At 39.3% G+C, this 21,932-nt stretch overlaps 1 protein-coding gene across 5 annotated transcripts in view; it reads left to right on the forward strand.

Moving 5' to 3' along the window:
* Positions 1-21,932, forward strand: part of TENM1 (teneurin transmembrane protein 1) — a 548,864-nt gene that overhangs the window by 492,032 nt on the left and 34,900 nt on the right. For all 5 annotated transcript variants that reach the window (XM_051792682.1, XM_051792691.1, XM_051792676.1 and 2 more), the window contains one exon: positions 9,038-9,192. In XM_051792682.1, coding sequence (XP_051648642.1) covers positions 9,038-9,192 — 155 coding nt within the window. The remainder of the gene's footprint in view (positions 1-9,037; positions 9,193-21,932) is intronic.

Below are 21,932 nucleotides of genomic sequence, written 5' to 3' on the forward strand. Positions count from 1 at the left end.
AATGTTAATCTTCAGACAGCTAATTAATGTAATGAATCAATTCTAAAAATAGTAAAAAAAAAAAAGGTTTTCAGATCTATTATCAGGAAAGTGTGATTCTGTGAAAGTGATTGATGTTTTATTGCTGATTACAGTTGATTATGTCCAATTACAATACAATTAGTTGTTGCATCTTATTTTCTTATTGGGGAAATATGTTGATGAAAATTTGTGAGATGCTCCATACTTAGAGATGCCCATGCATAGCTGACTTCCTTATCAGAAGGTTCTAGTCACAAAGAAATTCAGAGGAATAAAATTACGAGTCAGGAGTTCTGGGACAGCCAGCAATTATTAAAAAAATAAACTGTCAGTAGACAATGACTCCTGTATTGGCACATTCAGTGCCAATGACTCCCAGCTGCTTCTGATTTATATATCTACTCTAATGGTCAGGTTTGTTAAGTTTTTTATTTTAATCTCAAGGAATTATGGAGTGCCACATGCCCTTTTTGTACAGGGCTTAGCAAAATACAGCATCAACCTGTTGCCACCAGCACAATGTGATCAGTGTATTATCCTAACAGCCTTATAGGTACATGACTTAGTTTTCCTCTAAACTGTAAGAGGTTGAATAACCTTGGAAAGTAGTAGAAACTATTTGCCTGATACCCATAGATCTATTATTTATTAAGAAGCATAAATGTCTCACATACTTAAATGCAGATTTAGAGATTCTTTTGGATTACTTATTTTACTTTGTCTTGGAATAATTGTCAAGTCAGAAGGTGTCACATTTCTCTTGAAATAGTATTCAAACAGTAAACACAAAACTATTGTTTCTAGGACACAGGAAATTTTGGCAAAAACTTCTTAACCATGTTTAAAAATCCTTGGACACACAGACAATGTTATGTGGTATATGACCACAGAAATAAATTATTTGCTTCCAATTTCTTATCTCTGAGATTTTTATGGTGCAACAATAGCTCCCTGATAATGCAGACGGAGTAATTGCAAAGATATGATTAAATATAATCACTTGCATTACTCAATGACCAAACAAGATTAGTAGTTATTTTTTAAGCCGATATAGAAATATTTTTGGCTTTTTTACTTCATTTGTCTTCTTATTTTTGTCTTCAGTATTCTTTTTTTTTTCCCATTAGAAATGAAAAACAAATTTCCCTCTTACTTGGTAGAAAGGTAATATCTGGAAAAAAACTCCATTTAGTGGCTGTCTGACCTCAGTCAGCTACATCTTAAAAGTTGTGCTCTGATTTTTGCTGTTGGCTGCTTGTGACTCAGAATAAGGGCTTATCTAGAGGTCTTAGTTTATCCATTTGCAAAATTGGTAAGAAATACCTACTGTGTAACACTTGTGAAACAATCTGTTTGGTAACATCCTCAAAAGTACGTTAAGAAATGGAAATTCAAATTCTACTTTTTATTTATTTCTCTGAATGAAAGTTCAGAATGTTTTAACTTTTCTGAACTTGTACCTATTTTTCTACTTCATTGGGCTTGCAGGGAGGTTTGAGGAGAGTCCTAGATTGTTACTTATTGATTTAAGTCTTTCATCAACTTTTATCTTTCATTATCTATTTGGGAAGACTGCCTTTTCCTAGTGACCAGGAATTAAATGCCAGACAGGAAAACATCATGAAGTCACACTAATCAATTATGATTTGATCTTTCCACAACTTTCATTTTGCAGGTAACAAACACACATAGCTTTGTTCAGTCTGTTCCCAATTCTCTGTGAAGGACTAGAGATGGGGCTTAGTGAACATTAATCTTGCACTATTGTATGTTAAACTGACTTTGAAAGATGCTTTTAAACATGCATGGCTGATGTAGTTGAAATTTGAACTTCAATATATTATTTTTACTGCAACTTTCTTTAATTCTGTAGAGATCTCAGACTAATGAGTCATGTAATAGATGACCAAGTACTTAAGTAGAATGTGAAATGATACAAGGTGGAGATATAAAATAAGATCTGTGACAAGCTGAACACATTTATTACACAAGAAGATATTGAAAATGAAGAAGTAACTACACAAGATATTAATCATTGACTGAATTCCAATCACTTGAACTTTACCAAGTAACAGATTTTAATTTTGGGGTGTGGAATTCTGTTTGGTGGGTTTGGGGATTTTTTCTAATAAAACATATTTATGGTACATCTAGTCACCAACACTATCATTTAAACAATCTGATTAGTATTTATGATAAGGCACTAGAGGATAATGTCCTGATTTTAACTAGATTAGTCATTGAGTATTGGAGCAGTAAGAAGCACTAAAATGAATGGAAATACCTGGGAGTTGTTGTACTTAGCACTGCAAAACCGGTTCTTGAATCAACACCATTAAACACTTACCTACACTGCCCTTCTGATATCAGAGGGCTTTAGATGTGTAAATGGATTTGACTTTCTAAGCTTAATTGACAGAGGCAGTGAGAGGCTGAGACAATCAAGTTACCACGTTTTTGCTGAGCTACAGTGTCTCCCAGTCAACAGGATAAGAAAAGTGTCCGATTAACATCCAGTTTCAATCACCTTGGATTTGTGACCAACTCAGAGCATTCACACAGGACAGCTGTGGTGGAAATGCAAACTATGTAACTGTGAAAAGAGCGAGTCCCTCCAGTGATTGCACCCTGAACATCAGAAGTGATTTTCAGCTTTTGGAAGCCCGAGGACTAAATCTAAAGATTTAAACATTTAAAGCCCTGCAATGTCTGCTTTTTGACTCCTGGGTCCAGACCAGACTCCAGAAGTAGAAGACAGATGCACGCACTGTCTGTGCAAACCATGTGTAGTCAATGCCTCGAGAAATTACAGACTGAACACTGAGTACAGAGTACTTGAATGCAGTGCAGTGACCTCACTCCAGATGCAGTGACCTCAAAGCAAGCACCAAGGAAACATAAAAGGTTGGAGAAACTTCCAAATCCCAGCATAAAAATACTTTATACATACCTGTAGCAAAGAACTCTTTCACTCATAGCCGTGGCCATGAGATAGCAACACAAATGAAAGGTTAATTAAAATATAGGTTCTGCAGTGTAGTTTTATTTATTTTGCTTGCAATTACTTTACTAAGGAAATATTACTTTAAAAAAAATCATGGATTTGAGGATATGCTCATCCTGAAATAATCAGTCTTGTTGCTCACCATCCTCAGCAATGCTTTCTGAAGTAAAAAAAATCTGTAAGAACAACTGCTCAGATTAAACCTTTAGATTTGTCAAATGGCAGTAGAATGTTTAGGACTGCTCCTGCTCAGCTGTAGGATGCACACAAAATTTTTAATCTAGGCTTTTGTATAAACAAACCCACCTTTTTCAAAGGTAATAACCAATGCTATTTTTACAGCAATCTTTACTATTCTGTAAACTTCTAAGACCTTTTCAACCCTTCCACAGAATTCAACAAGAGAAGTAAAACGGAGTGAGATGTTTCATTAGCAATACATAAAGTTAGAAGTAGACAACACAAGGTGATTTGCAGCCTCAAGTCATTGTCATATATGCATCATAGAATCAGCAAAAAAAATAATCTTGTACCATTTTAATTCAGCAAAATTTATTCCTTATGTTTCTCTGTAGTAGTCTGAGCTACCTATGATTTCCAAAGTCTGGCAATCTTGTAGAACATTGTAAACTTTTTGGACAGCAACCTTTCCTAAATTTTATCCAACCTTCCGCTGAATTCATCAGTTATTCACTTTTCTGCTGTCCCATGTCAGCAGTAAGCATGACCCCAATCATCATGTCTCAGACTGGAAGCTGAACATTTCCATTTGCTGTCAGTAGTTAAAAATGCTGTTTGCTCCAAATCTACTGTTCTGCATCTAAAGAGAACAATGCTCAAGTGCAAGTACTGTGTTCCAACTGACAAAGAACTGCTGAATATTTTGCAGCTAGTACTGAGACAGTAATGAAGTAAAGATGACAAAGATCACAAGGCAAGAGACTGCAAATCATTTGAATCATATTTTGAGTGGTGTATTATGGTAACCTATAAATAACTAATTGCATAAAATTGCTTTAGTTTCTAGATGGCAGCTTTAATTAAAAGCACCAAAGACATTTAGAAGTTTAGAAATGGATGGCATGTAATTTGCCCTTTTACCACCATAAAATGGTAATTAACCAATTTGATTCACTTCTTCCTATTAAAAGTTTTATGAGAATCACAAGTTCCTTCTAAATACAGTTGTTTTTCAGCAGAAGGTGGCATTCTCTTTTATCCATCCTCACCAGTAGTTTTAGGTGCTGTTTCACAAATTCTTCAGAAGTTTAATTAGAAGTTTTCAATATAGAATGCTCACTTGCAAGTTTTTAGCAGAGCAAAAAATGTAAAGTAGAATTTCCAGAAGTGGGCAACAGGTAGTTCAGGCTGCTCTTCATTGATTTATTTGAAAAGAATTTTGTCTCAAAAAGATTCTTTTAGAATGCAGGTGTAGGATATGATGTGGGGTGGAAAAAAAGCAAAGAAAATATCTTAATGTGGAATTTACTGTATTACTTTTAATCCGTATTTTAAGAGTACAAGCTTAGCTCCACTAATGCTGACATGCCTAAATTTCTAGACTGAAAGTTCATATGTATTTTGAATTTATACCTCTGAGAATTACGCAAAAAACAACCAGTTTGCTTTCTAGGTGCTATTTGCATTTATAATGGTGTACCTGTGTGCACTAAGGCAGAGCTGTCAAGGGAAATAACCCTTTAACCAAAAGAGAGCATATAACAGAAGAGGTTATAGTCAGCCTTCTGTGTTTATCATAGGTGTACCCAGCCCATCTCCTAAGTACTATTTTTTGGAGAAAACATTTAAAGCAAAACTTTCTGCAGAGTCTTTCTAGTGATAGTGCTTAGTAGCCATGTGTGACTGCACTAGCAGTAGTTAATTTTTAATGTTAGTTTACAGAATTCAAATAGTACTGATAAAAAGACCTCTGAGTATTATGAATATTTTTTTAAGATGTCTGCATGTAAATTCACTGAAGATAGATCTTCATAAGAGCTACTGGTTTACATTCAGGTACACAATCTTCTTCTATGTAGGGGACAGTCCCAGTGACTAAATATGACTAAAAACAGTCCTTCAGGACAAGCATGTTACTCAGAAAGCAAGATTGGTACTCAGCTCTGAGTCAAACAACAAGGCTAAATCCTGGACAAATTTATTTTGTCCTTACTCAGATATCAGTGTTTAATGAGGAATCTATACACAAGCAGGGTAAGTCTATCATTTGTGCAATGGGCCACTTTACTCCCCAAAGGCATCGTCAGTTGGGCATCAAGTTTAGTGCTACAGTTCCTTAAAAAAAACCAGAGTCAAACTGAGAGCCCAATACAAACTACATCTCCTTCTCTGTCCAAAAAAAAAACAACTACCTAAAAATTACCCTTTTTACTCACTCGTGGAGTGAGCAGTGTTCCTACTTGCACTCAATGCAATTCATTACCCTCAGCATGTGCATGTTTCCTCCCCCAGTTCCTTGGTGATTAAAGCACAATTGCAGTGCTGTGTGTGATTTAATTCAGCATTACACTGTACGTCAGAAAAGGATTAAAAATAAGCTCTTGGAGTACAGATTATGTGAAGCATCATGCAAGATGTGACAGAAGCATTAATGAATCCAACTCTAATGAATAAATTGGGACAGTTTAGCCAGAAATCTGCATTTTGATTTCCAATGGATGCCTTATATAGGGTATTTGTCAACAAAAGCTAAATAAGAATTTTTCAAGTGGGTAAAGTCCTGTTGTTTTACTAAAGAGTCATAAGCTCTGGAAGCAGTAGGTCGTTGTTGAACGTCTATACACTGGTACTTGAAGAAACTGGCTTATTAGGAAATACCAGGAATTTAGTGCAAATGCTGAAGACATGGCTTTGTTTATGCCATCACACTGGCATATGTGCTTCCCTTGTAGTTAATTGCTTTTCTACAGTGGCTGGAGAGCAACGTGGACTCTAGTAACATTAAAAGATCTTTGGTTTTCTTATATAGTCAGTGTTTGAAATCCATTCAGCCACACAGCTGAGTAGCTTTATTTCATTGCAGCATAATTTCTGATTTTTAGATAATGGATGGTTTGCAGCCAACACGGCCATCTGTTCTCAGGGAAATTGCGCAAAACAGAAGATGCACTTGCCCTAGTGAGAGATCCTGGCCTTGTGTTATCCGTGGCATGGATCTGATCCAGCTGAGAAGCACAGCTCCTCGCTTACCGCGCAGCACCTCCCCTCCGCAAAGGCAGGCTCAGACACAGCACATGTGCTGCCCTTTCCACCCACATCAGGTTTCTCATTTCAGCCTGAGAACCGCACTGGGAAGCAAATCAAATCCCATCTAATATCATCACTACATGATGCAATATCAGTGAGGTTGAAACATGCCCAGCACCACAGCAGTCACATACAGTGGTCCTTGCTCCTCACACCCTCCCTGCCGCAGCAGCCCAGCGTGGCTTTTTCTTCTCAAGAAAGCAGGAGGAGGCTGGGACTGAAGATACCTTTGTTTTCCACCTTCACACATCCCTAAAGAAAACACCCTAGATGAATTTCCTAGCAACTTTTCCCTTTACTGTCAATCCCTTTGCATACTTCAGGTTTACAGCATAAAACTGCTCAGGGCAGGATGGAGCCCAGGCAGGAATGGGAAACTCTGAGCATCCCAACAGGAGCAGCAGGAGGTGCCCCTGGCTCCAGCACTGTGTGCACAGTTCCAACTAATTTCAGTGTTTTGTGTGCACAGTTCTCTTCATTGCAACATTTCTTTAGCATGAACTAGGTAAAAACAGAGGTACAAAGTACCATCCCTTCCTGAAACTGGAACACAGAGGTCATTTCCTGGACACCAGAACAAACCCCTTTGCTGCTCAGACACACCCTTTACCTCAGTTCACCTTCAAAGCTTCAGCCTTTCAGGTTTGGACTTCTTAGAAGCAGATGACAGCCGGGAGCTTGTCAGTTGTTCTGGAGTTCCAAAAGCACTGTTACTTTTTAATTAAAGACTGAAAATCCTCTGAGGGAGCCAGAATCAAGGAGTCACGATCTATGAGCTCGCAGGCTGGCAGGGAGTCAGGCCCTAAGATTGTCAGCTCTTCCTTTAGCCTTTTTATAACCTCCCAGATTTCCCCAGCTAACCCATGCAGCCCCCACCAGGTGGTTTCAGTTCCCCAAGTGACATATGTCCTGGAGATCCAGACAGTTCAGTCATCAGCTATCTTGCATAATGAAGAGATGTAGCCTAGCCCTGTACCTTGGGCACTTCAGTCCATGGGCACCTTTTGTCCTGGATGGATGAGGTGTCAGGATGGTAAATACCCCCTCTTCTAGTGGCAGTTCACAGCCAGATGGATACATTGAACTGACAATTAAAAGAATTAATTTCTACTCCCAACGCTGTGTTGATAGATAGTAGGGAACAGGGAGTGCTAGACACTAAAGTTAACTGCTGTGGCTTTTGGATTTTTTATGTGATGATACCCTTAAAACTTTGTGATCATACCCTCAGACCTTTGCAAGGTGCCTGAACATCATCTGTGGTGAAGAGGCACCTCAGAACCAGTCATGGGCAGTTTGTCTTGGGAGCCTGACCCTGGGTGTTAACACTGTAGGAGAAAGTGTATTACACTCAGTTGTGTATGCAACTCAAACATCCCCAGGCATTTCCAGCTACCAGGTAAAGATTTATTTAAGGGCCTGGGGACACTATCCCCTGCTTTTCCCAGCCCCATGGGAGATGCATATTCTGTATCAGGGCTTTCTGGTCCTGTCCCTGCCCCCCAGACTGCTTAGTCTTCCTTTTCCCCAGCAACAACTGCTCCTATATATTAAAAAAATATTAAATTAAGTATAAGAAAACAGGGTTGATAGGTAAGGAAATTCAGTTAGGGGTTTTTTTCTTTTTTAATGGCATGTGGAATTGCTGTGTGAGATCCTAAACTGGCGTGCAGACAAGTGTTTTGTAAACTCAGAGTACATGCAGCCTTCAGTTGTCCTAAATGCAGGGGACAGAAATCAAGAACCATATAAGCCACTGTCCAAACCATCTGTTCAAGTCCTCTGCTTTTCATTTCTGTGTAGCAGAACATAAATTCATTATTAAAATAGCTTGACTGTGCACAGCAGCTGCTATAATTGCAAAGTTATGCAACTTTAAATGGAAAATTATGAAGTAGTTTAAAGCAAGAAATTGAGCGGTTTTGGTAGAAAGGATTTCGCAAACCTAACATGAATAGAATTGCTCTTCTGGTTATATTTTCAATATTTGAGGGAAGAAAGATCTTACCTACAGTTCAAATTGAATGCAGGAAGAACTGCAGGGGAGCTCTTAGGCAGAGACAGAACAAGGCTGTGACATGGCTGTACCTGTTTCCCCACTGAAATAGAGGACCATGACCTTCCCATGCATAGCCCCCACATTTGTTTCAGGTCCAGCCCTCCTGTGCAGTGCACCAGTGCAAGAGCTATTTGCAGAGGCAGGAGTGGGAGAACTGCTGAGCAGAACCTGGTTTGCAGCATTTGTATGTATAGCCCATAGCAGGACAGAAGTCTCTTTTGCTTTCTGTGGGTGCTTCTTCCTTGCTGAGATACTCTGATCATTCAGACAGTGCAGTAATTAAAAATATTGGCTCTGCATGACAATTAAGAAAGTGAAATAAAAATGAAGAAAAATAAACTGTAAAATAAGATTTTAGAAAAGCTAGTCTTACCCACTTGATGACAGATGTGGAGTTATTGAACAGCCTCATTCTATGTATGTATAATTACATTACAAGCAAAGCTGTTTTTTTTGTTTCATCCTTATATCTTCCCCTTTAAGTCAAAACCAGCCTGATATATGGTTATGATCTTTCCATACACAGTTTGTATAAGCTTCAAATAGTAATGGAGGGCGGGGGGGAAGTCGTACTCTTTGAGTCAGTTTTTCAGTGTCTAAGAGGAGAGGAAACATTTTAAGCTCATACTTTTTAATCAAGATAATGCTAGTACTAACACTGTTTTTTACCCTTCCCCTTCTTCCAGGTATCACTGTAGATAAGCACGGATTTATTTACTTTGTTGATGGTACTATGATTCGGAAAATTGATGAGAATGGTGTGATCACAACAATAATAGGTTCAAATGGCCTCACATCAACCCAACCATTGAGCTGTGACTCTGGAATGGACATCACTCAGGTAGGCACCTGGTTTTCATGTGTTGTCACTTTTATACACATTGTGGAGACAGATAACTTATTTTCTTGTACCAGGACTGTATATCAAATATGTTGGGTGGGTCAGACAATTCTGAACTGCACAGTATGGAGTAGATGTTCCATTCACATGATTATTTTAAGATGTATCATGTAAATGCAAAACTACACTTGATTTTTTCCCCAGGAGATATCATGTAAGTACTTAGACGGGCTTATGTAGAGTACAACCTGCATTAGAAAGTTTCTTGCTACTCTGAGATAGGTCTTCTAAGAAGTTATTCAGAAGTATAAGTGCATTCACATAGTCCAGCATTCACACTGATCTGCTTGAACTAGTAAAAAGAAAAAAATACGTTTTCTGTTTACATCTAAGTCTAAGTCGTGAAGGAGCATTACAGTAAGTAATTACACCACTGCAGTATTGTGGTGAAGCTCCTGCATGTCAATACATTTCTCAAAATGCTTTTCAGTTCTTGTGTCAAGAGCATGGTAAAAGAAATAGGACTAAAAGACACTTATCTCTTGTTTATGCTAAAAAAGAAATACAGATAATCGTGGAGAAACCTAAATGGTACTCTTGACTAGTCAGTGAGCCAGGCTTATAGACAGCACAAGGAAGGGCTTGGCCTTTGCCAAGAAATACTTGAATTAATCAGCTTTTTCAAGCTGTACTTGAAAAAAATCTTTAGGCATTCAAGTGACATACTGAAATATTATGGACTATGTAAGCTAATAATCAGGATCGGGTTAATTTTGCATTTCATTTTCTCCCTGCCCTTTCCTCCGTCCTTCACAACTGGAAAATCACGGTTAAAATACAATACATAACAATGATAAGAGCTTGTTGCTCATGTCTAAGTAGCAGGTGACCGTGGCCTTGCATTCACATACATGAAGAATGTGGGGTCAAATTTCACAGGATGAAATGATGGGGTCTAATGCTGCTGTCACAAAAGCACTTGGGGATTTTATTACTAGAATCAAAACAGAAAAATGTGTCTGTGTTCCATTTCACATGTCACTGCACCCTGTGTGTTTGCAAATGTGGGGAGGGGAACCTCAGCCTCCCTGTTCCCAGATCTGGGATAGACAGGCCTTTGTATTGTCTTGAGTCCAGTAGATGCATGATTATTCCATGTAAAGCAGAACAGGGTCAACTGGCTTAGTTGTGTTAAACCCAAGCATAAACTAGCCTGGTAATTGCCTTAAGATCATACAGCTTCTGGGCACCTTGGCTTCTGCTCTGGCAGCTCTCCTTGCAGGCCAGCCAGTCCTGCAGGGGATGAGCAAGACCCTACAGCCAGCAGGGCTCCCGCTCCACTGCCACGCACCAGCTGGCAGGAGCGAGGCTTCATGGAACTCCAAGCTGCCTGAAGCACATTGCCTTGCTTCTTGGATTCATATAACAACTGCCTGGGGCACCCATAACCAGATCAGATACCTCTGAGGTGCAGGGAAGGGCGCCAGGTGCAGTGTCTGATCCCTGCCTTCTCCCGATCCACGCTCTCGGGCTGTACAAATAATCACTTTATTGGCCACGTAATGTGTGCTGTGTATTCGTGCTCAATTTTTCTGCTGATTTTGCTCGGTAAAAAAAACCTCTCACTAAATCTGAAATGGTGAGGTTTGATATTTTTCATTTCCTTTTGAAAAATGCAAATTCCCCGTAGCAAATGAGTTTCAGCAGGGGGTCTGACAAGTACAGAAATAAAAGTATTTATTTTTTTAATTAAAACTAAATTAAAAAGGTAAACGGTTTGGGCTGAAATCAAATATGCTAAATTTGTAAGTAGATTTAAATAGCCCTAAAAGCCTATTTCTTGGTAGGTTGGTTGCTTGACAGAAACAGGTTTAGTTTACCTCACTCAATAATGTAGTTCCAATACCATGGAGGATGGGGCTTCTGCATAGATAAGAAAAAGCATGTTATAGAGCCAATTATTCTTCATATTGCTCTTGGGACATCAGCACTCAGCTGGGGAAGGGCCTTCTTTTCATAGAAGCAGAAACAAACATTTATTTTCCACTCCAGGTGTTTCCATGCTGTAACACCTGCAGGAAAATATTGCTACACATTTCTTAAAATTTTGCAATTGTTTCAGCTTCTGGGAAATCAAGATTTCCCAATATCTCAATATAGATTGAGATAATCTTCAGTTGAATTGTCAATGTGTACAGTAAATATTCTAAAAAAATTATAAATTATGGCATATAAATACATCCCTAAAAAGTGGACAGTCTCATTTTCTAAGGATAGTGATAACGTATAATTTTTTGTGTAATTACTCACTGGTAAGTGAAGTCATATTGTGAACAATCTGCAACATAGAGCTTTTGGAAGCATTTCTTGTTTGTAGGATTTGTTTTGTGAGGGTTTAAGTAAACCTATTCATTGAAATTTTTCACAAAATCCATACCTTTGAGGTTCTTCACATACACAGTAAATCATAGACATGAAATAAATGCCAAGAATGCACATTCTGAAAAGTAACTGCATCATATTTGCCCATCATCTTTTCCACAATTGTTGCTGATAACCAGAAACCCTATGAAATAATCACATTTCCTTGAAGTCAAGCATGTTAATCTGAAATTATATCAATGAAAATAAGGGAATGATATTTTCATTCAGTCAGAAACAATTGTATATCCTTGCAAGACTACTGAGTTTATTCCAGAATGGCATAAACATAAATGAAAAATGAATTTGGCCCATCTCCACCTAAATTACTTTTTGGCTAGGTTACAAATGACATTTAAATCAAGAGAATGTGGGTTGCTCACAAATTGTGTGTTTATAGGGAATTATGAAATAGGTTAATAAAATCATTTCTCAAAGCTAAATTTGTTCTGACAATAAAATCAACAACTTGCCCAAAATCAGTATTTCTTAATTTACCAAAGTACAGAAATATACTCATGGAGTAAACACATAGAGTCCATTGCAACACCACCATAAATGACAAGCTTTCACTTAAAGGCATTCACTTTAATAAATGAGTTGATTATGAAAGGGTTTAATCATTTATTCCAATATCAGTTTTCATGGTATTACTTCTTATTAATCATTCTGTGTTTGTTATTCACCACCTTCTCCTTCTTAAGCATAATATTCTGAATTCATAACCGGGGGAGGGAAGGACAGCTGGGGCTGAAAAGATTACATGTTGTGGCAAATAACCCACCAAGCTCTGATTAATTACTTTGATCTCATACTTCACTGGGGGGATGTTAATCTGAATTTAGAAGGAAAAGGGCATTCAGTCGAGGTGTTTATATGGTATGCCAGCGTTCTCAGTACTGTTTTGGCATGTATAAAACTTGGATGACTCTTCTTCTCAGCACAGATCATTTTGATTAGTTGATAAGGAGCAAATCTAAAGAAAGTGGCTCTTCAGAGCTATGTTAATGAATATCTATATGTATGTACTCAACACTCACCATTGGCACCCAGATCTTAGCAGACACCTACATTAAAATTAGTTATTCCAGTATCTCATTCTGATAGAAATGATCATATTTTTTGAAAATGCTGCCTCTGAATCCCTAAACACTAGAACATGGACAAAAGCTAAACTGTAAAGGCAAAACATTTTTCAGGAATATCAAAAAATGGTGTTGGTCTTCATTTGTTCTGTGATTTTTTTTCACCACGCTTATCTGCACCACCCAGATTGCCAGACTTTTCAGATGAATGCCCCTTCTGCTCCATCCTTGTATTCCTCTAGGTCTGGCTTCTGTTCTTCATGTGTTCTTTGGAAGATTTTTTTGTTGTAGGTTAATTTAATTAATAATAAGCCCATTTTGAACCTTATACTTTTGCATCTGAGCTGAAGGCCCCATGGACTGAGCTGACTATTCAATGGTACAGACTGCTGAGTATGTCCTTCTGTCAGACTGAAGCCCAACTGGAGAGAGCAGAGTTACTGCCTACATCTCCTACCTTCCCGTACCCCTGCGGTAAGAAGGCTGTTGTAGGTACTCTAAACCAGCTTTGAGCTAAAATGCTCCCACTGCCTTTTTGGACTGCTGGGCTGTCAACTCCTTTCCAAACCTGCCCCAGCACTGGGCTGGCTGCAGCAGGACCTGTGATAGGGGCTCCTGGCCACAAATCACAACAGGAGTGTGAAGGGAAGGGGCTGAGATGGGGAGAGAAAGACAAAGAGTCAGGGTCATCATTCTGTTTCACTGCCTGGTGGCTTTGGGCTGAATGCTGGTCTAGTTTAGAGGTTGCTTTTTTTCTCACATGTACGCACTCTCTGAGTGTTTGCACGTCCCTGGGATATTTTTTACCCTGGTTATTGATAGCACATGAGAGCACGTTGTGTTGGTATGTCTGTTTGTCAGTGTTCTTTTCCTCACAATAAATCAAAATCATCAAAAGCTTGGGCCAATTTCAAACAAATTTGTAGAGAAACACCATCCTCCAGAACAATTAAATTCCTACACGTTCCATAAAAAATATTAATCCAGTTGGAGGACAGAGACCTAAAGTGCCCTTTCAAAAGGAAATATTACAGCATAAGCTTTCTTTATTAAACTCCAGAGATTCCACTCAGGATGTAATAAATGCCCCATTCACAGGAAAAGCTTCATTTCATGTTGGATCTTATTAAACTCCCAAGTCAGTCAGCCATGCAATGGAAGTCCTTAGGAAACCAGACTTCATCAGATCCAGTGTTCTTGGAAGTTATATTGACGTTGTGGGAGGTTTTGTGTGAAAGTAAAAACACTACAGCTCATCTTGAGTGATAAGCTTTGCTGTTCTGCCTCCACTGCTATGGTGAAAGCTGAAGAGAGAATTAGCAGATATTTCTACCATCTTGCAATTTCATCCTGTATCTTTCCTCCCATGAGAAATATGTGGGCTGAATTTCCACCACTCTGAACCATAAGTCATTTATATCTGTGCGAGTGGTTGCACTTTGTATTTGGGAGTTGTTTAAACCAATCTCGAGCACAGTCACTGCAAATACAGAGACCAAACATTTGCAAGTCAACAGAAAATGAATCCCAAGAGCTTTTTCTTTGCCTGTAACCATGGCCTTGTTCTCGAGCTTATGTCAGTCCCACTAGGCATGATGTTCTGTGCCAAAGCAATAGCTCCGACCTGATTGATGGTGTTAATAACTGTCACTGCTGTGTTCCAGAATGAAAGGTCTGGTTTGAAGACTTTTTCTTGACATTTGCACTTCATCAGCCTTTGTTCAGCAATTCTCCACGTGAGGGAACCATCTATATTGTGTTGCTTCACATAAACTTCAGTGACACTGCAAAATGTTTTGCTCCCTTATAAAAATGTGACAGTGTTACTTACGTAGGCGATTTGCTTGCACAGGTCAAATTAAAAGGCAGATTTCCAGAAGAGGGGTTAAAGGCGACCCAAGCGTGGCAAGAACGCTGTGTCCTGGACAACCTGCTTTGAATGATGGAGGAGAGGGGAGAGGGCAATAAGTAATGCTGTTGATGACCTACTTGAAATAGTGAAGTGAGAGACAGAGTGCTGGAAAGCAGGAGTAGAGATGAGCAGAATTGCTTGAAAATGTAGTATATATCTCAAAAATGCAAACGCTGACATTGCTCCCGCAGTCACAAGTGCTGCAGGCACTCCCCACCAGCATCTGCACAGGCACAATATGCTTCAGTGGCATTGTGGAAGCCTTTTGAGCAGAACAAAAAGCTCCCAGGACATGGTGACCTCACTTGAAAGCAGCAATGAGGGTCTGCTCATCAGAGCAAGAACAGCCTGAACAGAACTTTCACTGGGTACATTTGGAAGAAGGAAGAAGGAAAAGAAATGTGAAAGGCAAAAATATGATCTGATGACCAGGTGAGAACAGGAGGAGTGAGCTGCCAGCACAAAACCCAAATTGATTCTAGGCTGAAATACTTCTAAGCCAGGTTGAGAACAGAATATTGCAGAGCAACTGCAGGATTACCTGAAGCTAATTATTTAATTAGCATTGCAGGTCAGAAGACACACTGTCCCTTTAGATGTTTCTCTGCATACTCGGCTGTATAACCTGCATTCTTGTAAAAGCAGAAAGCACAAAAGACATTTATTTAACAGTAGATGCATAATATTTTAATTGTGTTAGAGAGCTGCCATCAAAAAGGAGCAACTTTGTTTTCACTGTAGCAAGGTATTGAAAAGCTACTCCTGCTCTTCCTTTCCCTTTAATCCTCTACCTGTGTGTGTCTTTTAATATGCTCTTCTAATTATGTGTAATTAATTCAGCATAAATATTCCAAATCACTGAACAGTGTTTTTCAGTGCTTTGCAGAATCACGTTTAAATGTGTTTGTGAAATTGCTGAACAAAAAGCACACAAAGCAGAAATGACAATTTATAGACCTTTATATTTTTATTTGTAGTCTTCCTTTATAGAAGATTTTCAGAGCTTTTTTCTTTTTAGAAGAGAACTTTATTAGTTTTTTCTGGGTTTTGCTGCATGAAGGAGCTCACAAAAGCTGTTATTTTTTTCCAGTATAAAGTCATCTTGTTCTCTGGTTCTTTTTACTCTACTGCTTAATTTCATGTTCTTTCTTCTCTAGCTTTGCTAGAGTACCAGAGAAGCTAACTAGAGTGAAAGTCATGGCCCCAGCAAAGTCAGCAACTGTTTTGCCACTGACTTCAGTGGAACCAGGACTTCTCCAAGCTTAATTGAAAGGGTAGTGAGAGGCGAGTGTGTAGCAAGGAGCAACTGTATCCCATGGGAAAGTATGTACTTCTGAAAAATAAGCCAGAACAGGTCTTTACCAAGGCATTTTCAAACCTTTTCAAAAATGAATCCTCCCTCCAATTAATTAAGTGTTACTCTTTGGAAACCATAAGTCTATACAAAATAATTCCAGCCATAATGGCATATGCAGGAACAAGCAGTCACTAGCATCCAAAACCAAGCGAAAAGCCTTTTTAAAAAAGGATCTTCGGGTATAAGGTAAAATAATCTTTTCCCAGGGGTAGAGGAGCCGCTAAATAGCCTCTTTTCAACAGGAGCTGAGAGAAAAGAGGCTCATAGGATTAGGACCTCAGTGGAAAAAAGTCTATGAGAGCTCATGAATCAAACTTGTAGGTGTATAATGTGATTTTTAGAATATCAACCAGAAAACAAGGTGGTTTCAGTACAGCTAATTTATATTCCAATCAAATTATTCTATCACTGAATTTGAAATATTAGTCATAGACATGAGATAGTATGCAATGAAGTCACACTGCAATTTCTTCCTTAAAGCCCAAGTGCTCTTTTTGTATTGGGCACCTGCAAAACAGCAATTTATTTCAATTATCTGCCATAAATAATGCATTACTAGTGAGTAAAAGACTGTGTACATTTTAATCAACTCTTCCAGCGATTACATCTTTTTCTTTGATTGTTGAGGCAGTGTTAGACACTTGATGGGGAAGTGAAGGAGACCTGACAGACTGCTCATGACTTTTCTCTTGCTACACAGAGCCAGATTCAAATTCTTTTTTCAAACATTTGTTTCTAACGAGAAATCTCAAGAAGGAAGAGTGAATGGCTGGCAAGAAGGTAGCAGCTCAGCTACTTGGAGCTGCTCTTCAGGTGCTCTCAGGCACATCCTCCTGACTAAAAGAAACTTCACATTCACCAAATGCTTCCTGCACACACACAAAGCCCCTGCACGTGTCCACCCACCAATTCCAACTCATCCAAGCTACCTTGCCACCCCCAGACTTCCTCCAACTCACCCACCAACCATGCATGGCCAAGGCCCAGCACACTGCCCAGCTCCTCAAACTCCTGACCCTCTCTCAGCTCCATGGGGAATGGGTTCCCAGATGAGAATCCTGCCTTATTTTGGGCTCTCCTGTCAGTCTTTCACAAGCAGCCAACTTGTCTCAATTCTCTACTTTTTATTCCTTATGTGCAAGTAGCCTTTGATTATCTCTCTCATTTAAATTTGGTTTCAGTACGATGGAGTCAAGTGGATCAGTTATTTTTGGTAGAGGCTGCATCTACTGTGCTGAATTGCACTGCTGAAAATGTTCAGTACAGCTTTACCAGACTGGTGGGAGTCTGCAATGGTTCAAGATATATTGGGTACTACATCTGATTTTTTCATCTGTTGAGGATACATAGTGGACAAAATGTAAGCATGAAGAATATCTTAATGCGTAATCTATAGCAATATATGCAAATGTAACTATGTCTGTATATGGATATCTGTATATGTATAGGTGTGTGTGGTTTCTCCATATACTGCAGAGCTACCATAAGTAATCAGATAGTGAAAGCTGGTCCCTGACATCCTGAAGTCCAAGCCCCAGGTCTGCTGAGCAGGGAATGTAGGTGTTGACAGGAGCATGCAGAGGAAAGCCAAGCAGGCAGTGCCCCTCCTTTTGTTCTAATCCAGTTGTTCATCCACATCCACTAACAAGGTCTGCCTGTGAATTAAGAAACAGCTATTTTCTGTTCTTTCTGGAGGCAATTCCTACATAAGCCATGTTTTTTAAAATCATCAGGGCTGGTACTGTGTGCATGTTGCTCTCCTCTCACCAAGCAGCTCTTCTCAGATTTATGGGGTGAAGGACCTCCCACAGATGTAACAGTTTTTTTGTGTTATGAAGTGAATAGTAATAATTGAGCTCTATGTGGAGCTGTCTTTACTGCCTCTGTTCCAAGCCTTTCCAATTGTATTCTGGTTTGGCCATTTAGAAATGTTGCATAGCATTTCTTTCTTAGGGAGTGAGGCAGGGGAGCAACAACCAAATGAGTTGTCACAAGTGTGGAGTTTGAGCACAAGGCAGGTTTGAGACCAGCAGGCACCAGAGATGGTGATGTCCATTCTGCAGAGATATCACACACTGGTGGGACAGAAATTGTTGCACTGACTAGGTCAAAGGAAGATTGTCCTACATCTTAGAGGAGTGACAGCTGGTCTTTGGACTACTGGTCTCTCTTCACAACAGCACAGATCAGGAAAAAGCTTACAGAAATAGAGGCACAGAACCAGTGTAAGTGAAAAAACCAATATAGGCATTTAATTCCATCATCAGGACATTGTAATTTTATGTAGCTGCAACTTGCTGCATTTGCAAGCTTTAGAAGAAAGTGTGGGTAAGGTTGCACAACTGAAAGCATTGCACCTCAATAACTGGTGGAAGCAGGGTCAAAAGAGGCAGCACAGCGTCTTTCAGGCCTGCAAAGTGGTCCAGTTGCTCAGAGGAACCTGAAAGTAGGCAGATCTTGTCAGAACAACACCACAGTAACAGCTTACAAAGGGCAGGACTTAGTAGCAGATTAGCATGAGGGAGCTCTGTATGGTGTTGTTCCCTTGCTGTCCGGGTACTTCTTAAGTCTCAAAGCTGGTTGTAAACAAAGACTGAAAAGTTTTTAGTACCAAGAAGGGTTGCTGTGGAGCTATTAGTGATATCTCCATTATTATTATTAGGACCAGGTTTGCCCTGAGTTGTACTTACAAGCTGCTGAAGTTAAACTAACATAATCTGTGACAATCACAGATCATGCCATGGCAGGAGCTGCAGCGTGGGCAGTGACAGCTAAGATTGCCTGATTTCCCCTCTCCATGATACCATGTTTGCTGCAGCATCTTTTCTATCCTTTTTTTGTGCCAAGGAAAAAAATAATGAAAGACACTGTGTCAGTGGAGGAAAAAAATTGCAAATGTCAAGACAGAAATGGGCTGTGCCCATTTGTAGTGTGCCACACAGAGAGTATGCTTAGAGCTGTGCATTATGGAGTTTAGGCCACAGAGAGCTGCAAACAGAATGATAGAGAGCACCATTTTATGCAGTATGTTACTCTGACAATAATACATTTACAAACAAATTAGTTAAAAATGTCTGAAGGACATTCAGCTCTTACAAACTGGGCCTCATCTCCTGCTGATAGCTTCCTTTGGGATGAGTGTGGCATGCAAAATGATACACTGCCTTGGAGAATAAATTTATGAAGTTTAGCAATGTAGGTCACATTGCAGGAAAATCATAAATGTCTGAACATCACTCAATAGCCATTCAATCAACTGCTTAAAGCAAAATAGGAAACTGAACAGCATGTAGTTGTCTCTGGTGAGAACCAGGGAAAGTCATGATATGATGTAAAACCCTTTAGGTCCTCCATCCATATGTATTTCTTTTTTCTTCTATTTTTCTCGCCAGTTCAGAGTTATAATCCAGTGTCTGTATCAATAGTGACAACAAAACCAATGTGATTTTTGCTATTGCTGCCATAAGTCTGTTGGGTGGCTCATGAAAGGTGTGCCAGAAATTCGGGGAATCAGAAGAGGTCAAATGGTTGAAACTTGTATAAGTAGTCTACTCCTAAGGAACTAATTTCATTGTGAAATTATTTTTGTATGCTCCCAGCCAGCCAGAAGGATTTATATTATTTCCTTCAGTCTCTTTGTCTGTGGGTTAAAGGAATGAAGAAAAGAAGATATTTTAAAAGGACATTTCTAGACATAGTGCTCTCTAGAAATTCCTGTTGCTTTTTAGGTGTAGAAATTCCTAAGAGCCTGTGATCCAGATATTTAGTACTTCGCTAGAGATGTCAAGGTTCTTTCTGAAGGCATCTAGCACTTTTGTATGTATGGGGCCTTTCTAGATATACAGCTTTTGGAGCAGGGGGATCCACAGCTTCTGGAGCACAGCTAAAGAATCACTAGATTTTTCTCCTGGGGTGGCTTGGAAACCTTGTTTGCACTTTTGTGGAGCCTTTTGGCTTCTAGGCCTGGAGCCTTTCTATGCCTTTCTAGATCTAGAGCTCAGCTACTGAAAATCAAAAACTATTTGTTGTTCTCATTGGGAACCTGTTACAAAACTAATTTCAGGTGCTCTTTTACAATCTTTTTTCTAGAGCCTGTTTGGAAGGCAAGAAAATGCCTTTCCTTTTACATCCAAGTTTATCCATCCCAGGCTTGAGATACATTTTTAAGTTGAGTGGTATGTCTTGAATTTTGCTTGAAAAAACATTAGTCCTAAACATTATCCTTGTAAGCTTTTCTGGCACAGTCTGACAATGCATATTCCAATATGCATCACAGCAGTAACCAAAGCCCTGAGCTGACAGAAATTTAAAGCAGAGTGCCTGCTTACAGTCTCAGACTAGAATCAAACACTCTCCAGCGCAAAGTCTTCTGAGTATCTAATCACTGTAAATGCTCACACAGAAGGATTGCTGAACGGAATGCAGTTGTCTTGTTTGTTCTGCAAAATGCAAGGTGCCTAATTTTTTCCTGTTAGCTATTTGAAGTCTTACAGCAGTACATGTTTGCTTTCAATGCAGCATCAGAGGTAGTTTGATTGCGTTCATTTTGCTCAGTGGAAATATCTGTTGTGAAAGATTAGTTGCAGAAAAACACGTCATGATAACAATTGAGCTTGGGGCTAATTTCTGTAAGAGAAAGGACTCATTACTTCTGTTGCTTTTTCTGCCTACCATTTATATATATTAGAAAAAATATTTATATTTTAAAGATGATCATGAAACTTTGCTATAGTGGTTTTGTTTTAACTCTCTGCTGCAGTTTAGTAAAGAATTAGTTCTTTCTTAAAATGGATTTTAAAAAACCATTACTATTGAATTGTGTAGTGTTGTAGGAATTTGCCATAGAAGATGGCCTGCCATAAACATGAATTGCAGAATAGCCTTTTTTCCCATCCTTCTTTCTTTCCCTTGCAGAAGTGTATTTGTGAATTTAATGGTGTAACTCTTAAGGGAAAGCTTAAAGCACAAAAATGAATTTGTATTTTCTTGTGAAAGCTGTGGAGGTGGCATTTTTTCTGATCCTTGTGGAAATGTGTTCTACAGCCCTGATCCAGCTGAGGAGCAGTGGTGGCTCCTGCACTCCTGGCTGGAAACCTCCTGGCAGCGGCTCCTCGTCCTTCGCTTCCCACATCCCACTTTCTGCTGAGCCCTGGGGTTAAATGAGCTCTGCCCTGAGGAGCAGAGCTGTTGTCAGAGGTCACGATCCTGCAGAGACAGGGGATTTCCTGGGCACAAATCTGTAGGAAGTTTTCATTTCAAGAACTCAATTTAAATTTTCATTTTGAGTTTGACTCAGGATTCAGGGCAGAGTCAGAGTATTTGGGTGATATTTTCACAGTAGCAGGCATTGCTGAAAAACAGGGGTTTTGCCTTTTTCAGTTTTAGAAATTTCATTTTATCTATCCTTTCTTCCTCTCATTTTTCAGGCCAGATGCTCTTATGAATTTCAGTAGTTATTGCAAACAAAAGCCACTGTAATGTGCTAGCTCCAGCCCCTCACTGTTCTCAAACAGTCTTAATTACTGTCTCAATTAAAGCTTTTCAAGTTATACCTTTCACCTTGTCTTAATTGGCAGTACACTGGCTTTCTGTATCCAGAACTTCTGAGCCCAAATTGGAAAGATGAAGCCAAAGCTTAAGATTTATGCAACGTTACTTTTGTGCCATCTTGTCTGACGAGCTCCAGGACCTGGAAATGCAAGTTAGAAAGGGAGGCAGAATGGAGCCAGTCCTGTTAGCTAGATTTCCACCTGATCCCACTCCCTCCTTTTGGCCATGCAAATTACCTGCAGCAGTATGTTTGGAGGACATCTATTCCCACTCCAGCACTGGAGACGTGTTTGGGTTAGAATCAAATTCATGGACTATTTTGAGAGATTTTAATTGAAGAGTCTAGGATTCCTCCTCTCAGAGGTACCAGTCTGCTCAAAATACTTTGGAAATTCCTTCTGGGCATTTAACTAAG

Source organism: Manacus candei, unplaced genomic scaffold, assembly GCF_025592945.1.
Source record: "Manacus candei isolate 608988 ecotype Guabito, Panama unplaced genomic scaffold, ASM2559294v1 h1tg000003l, whole genome shotgun sequence".
Taxonomy (NCBI): domain Eukaryota; kingdom Metazoa; phylum Chordata; class Aves; order Passeriformes; family Pipridae; genus Manacus; species Manacus candei.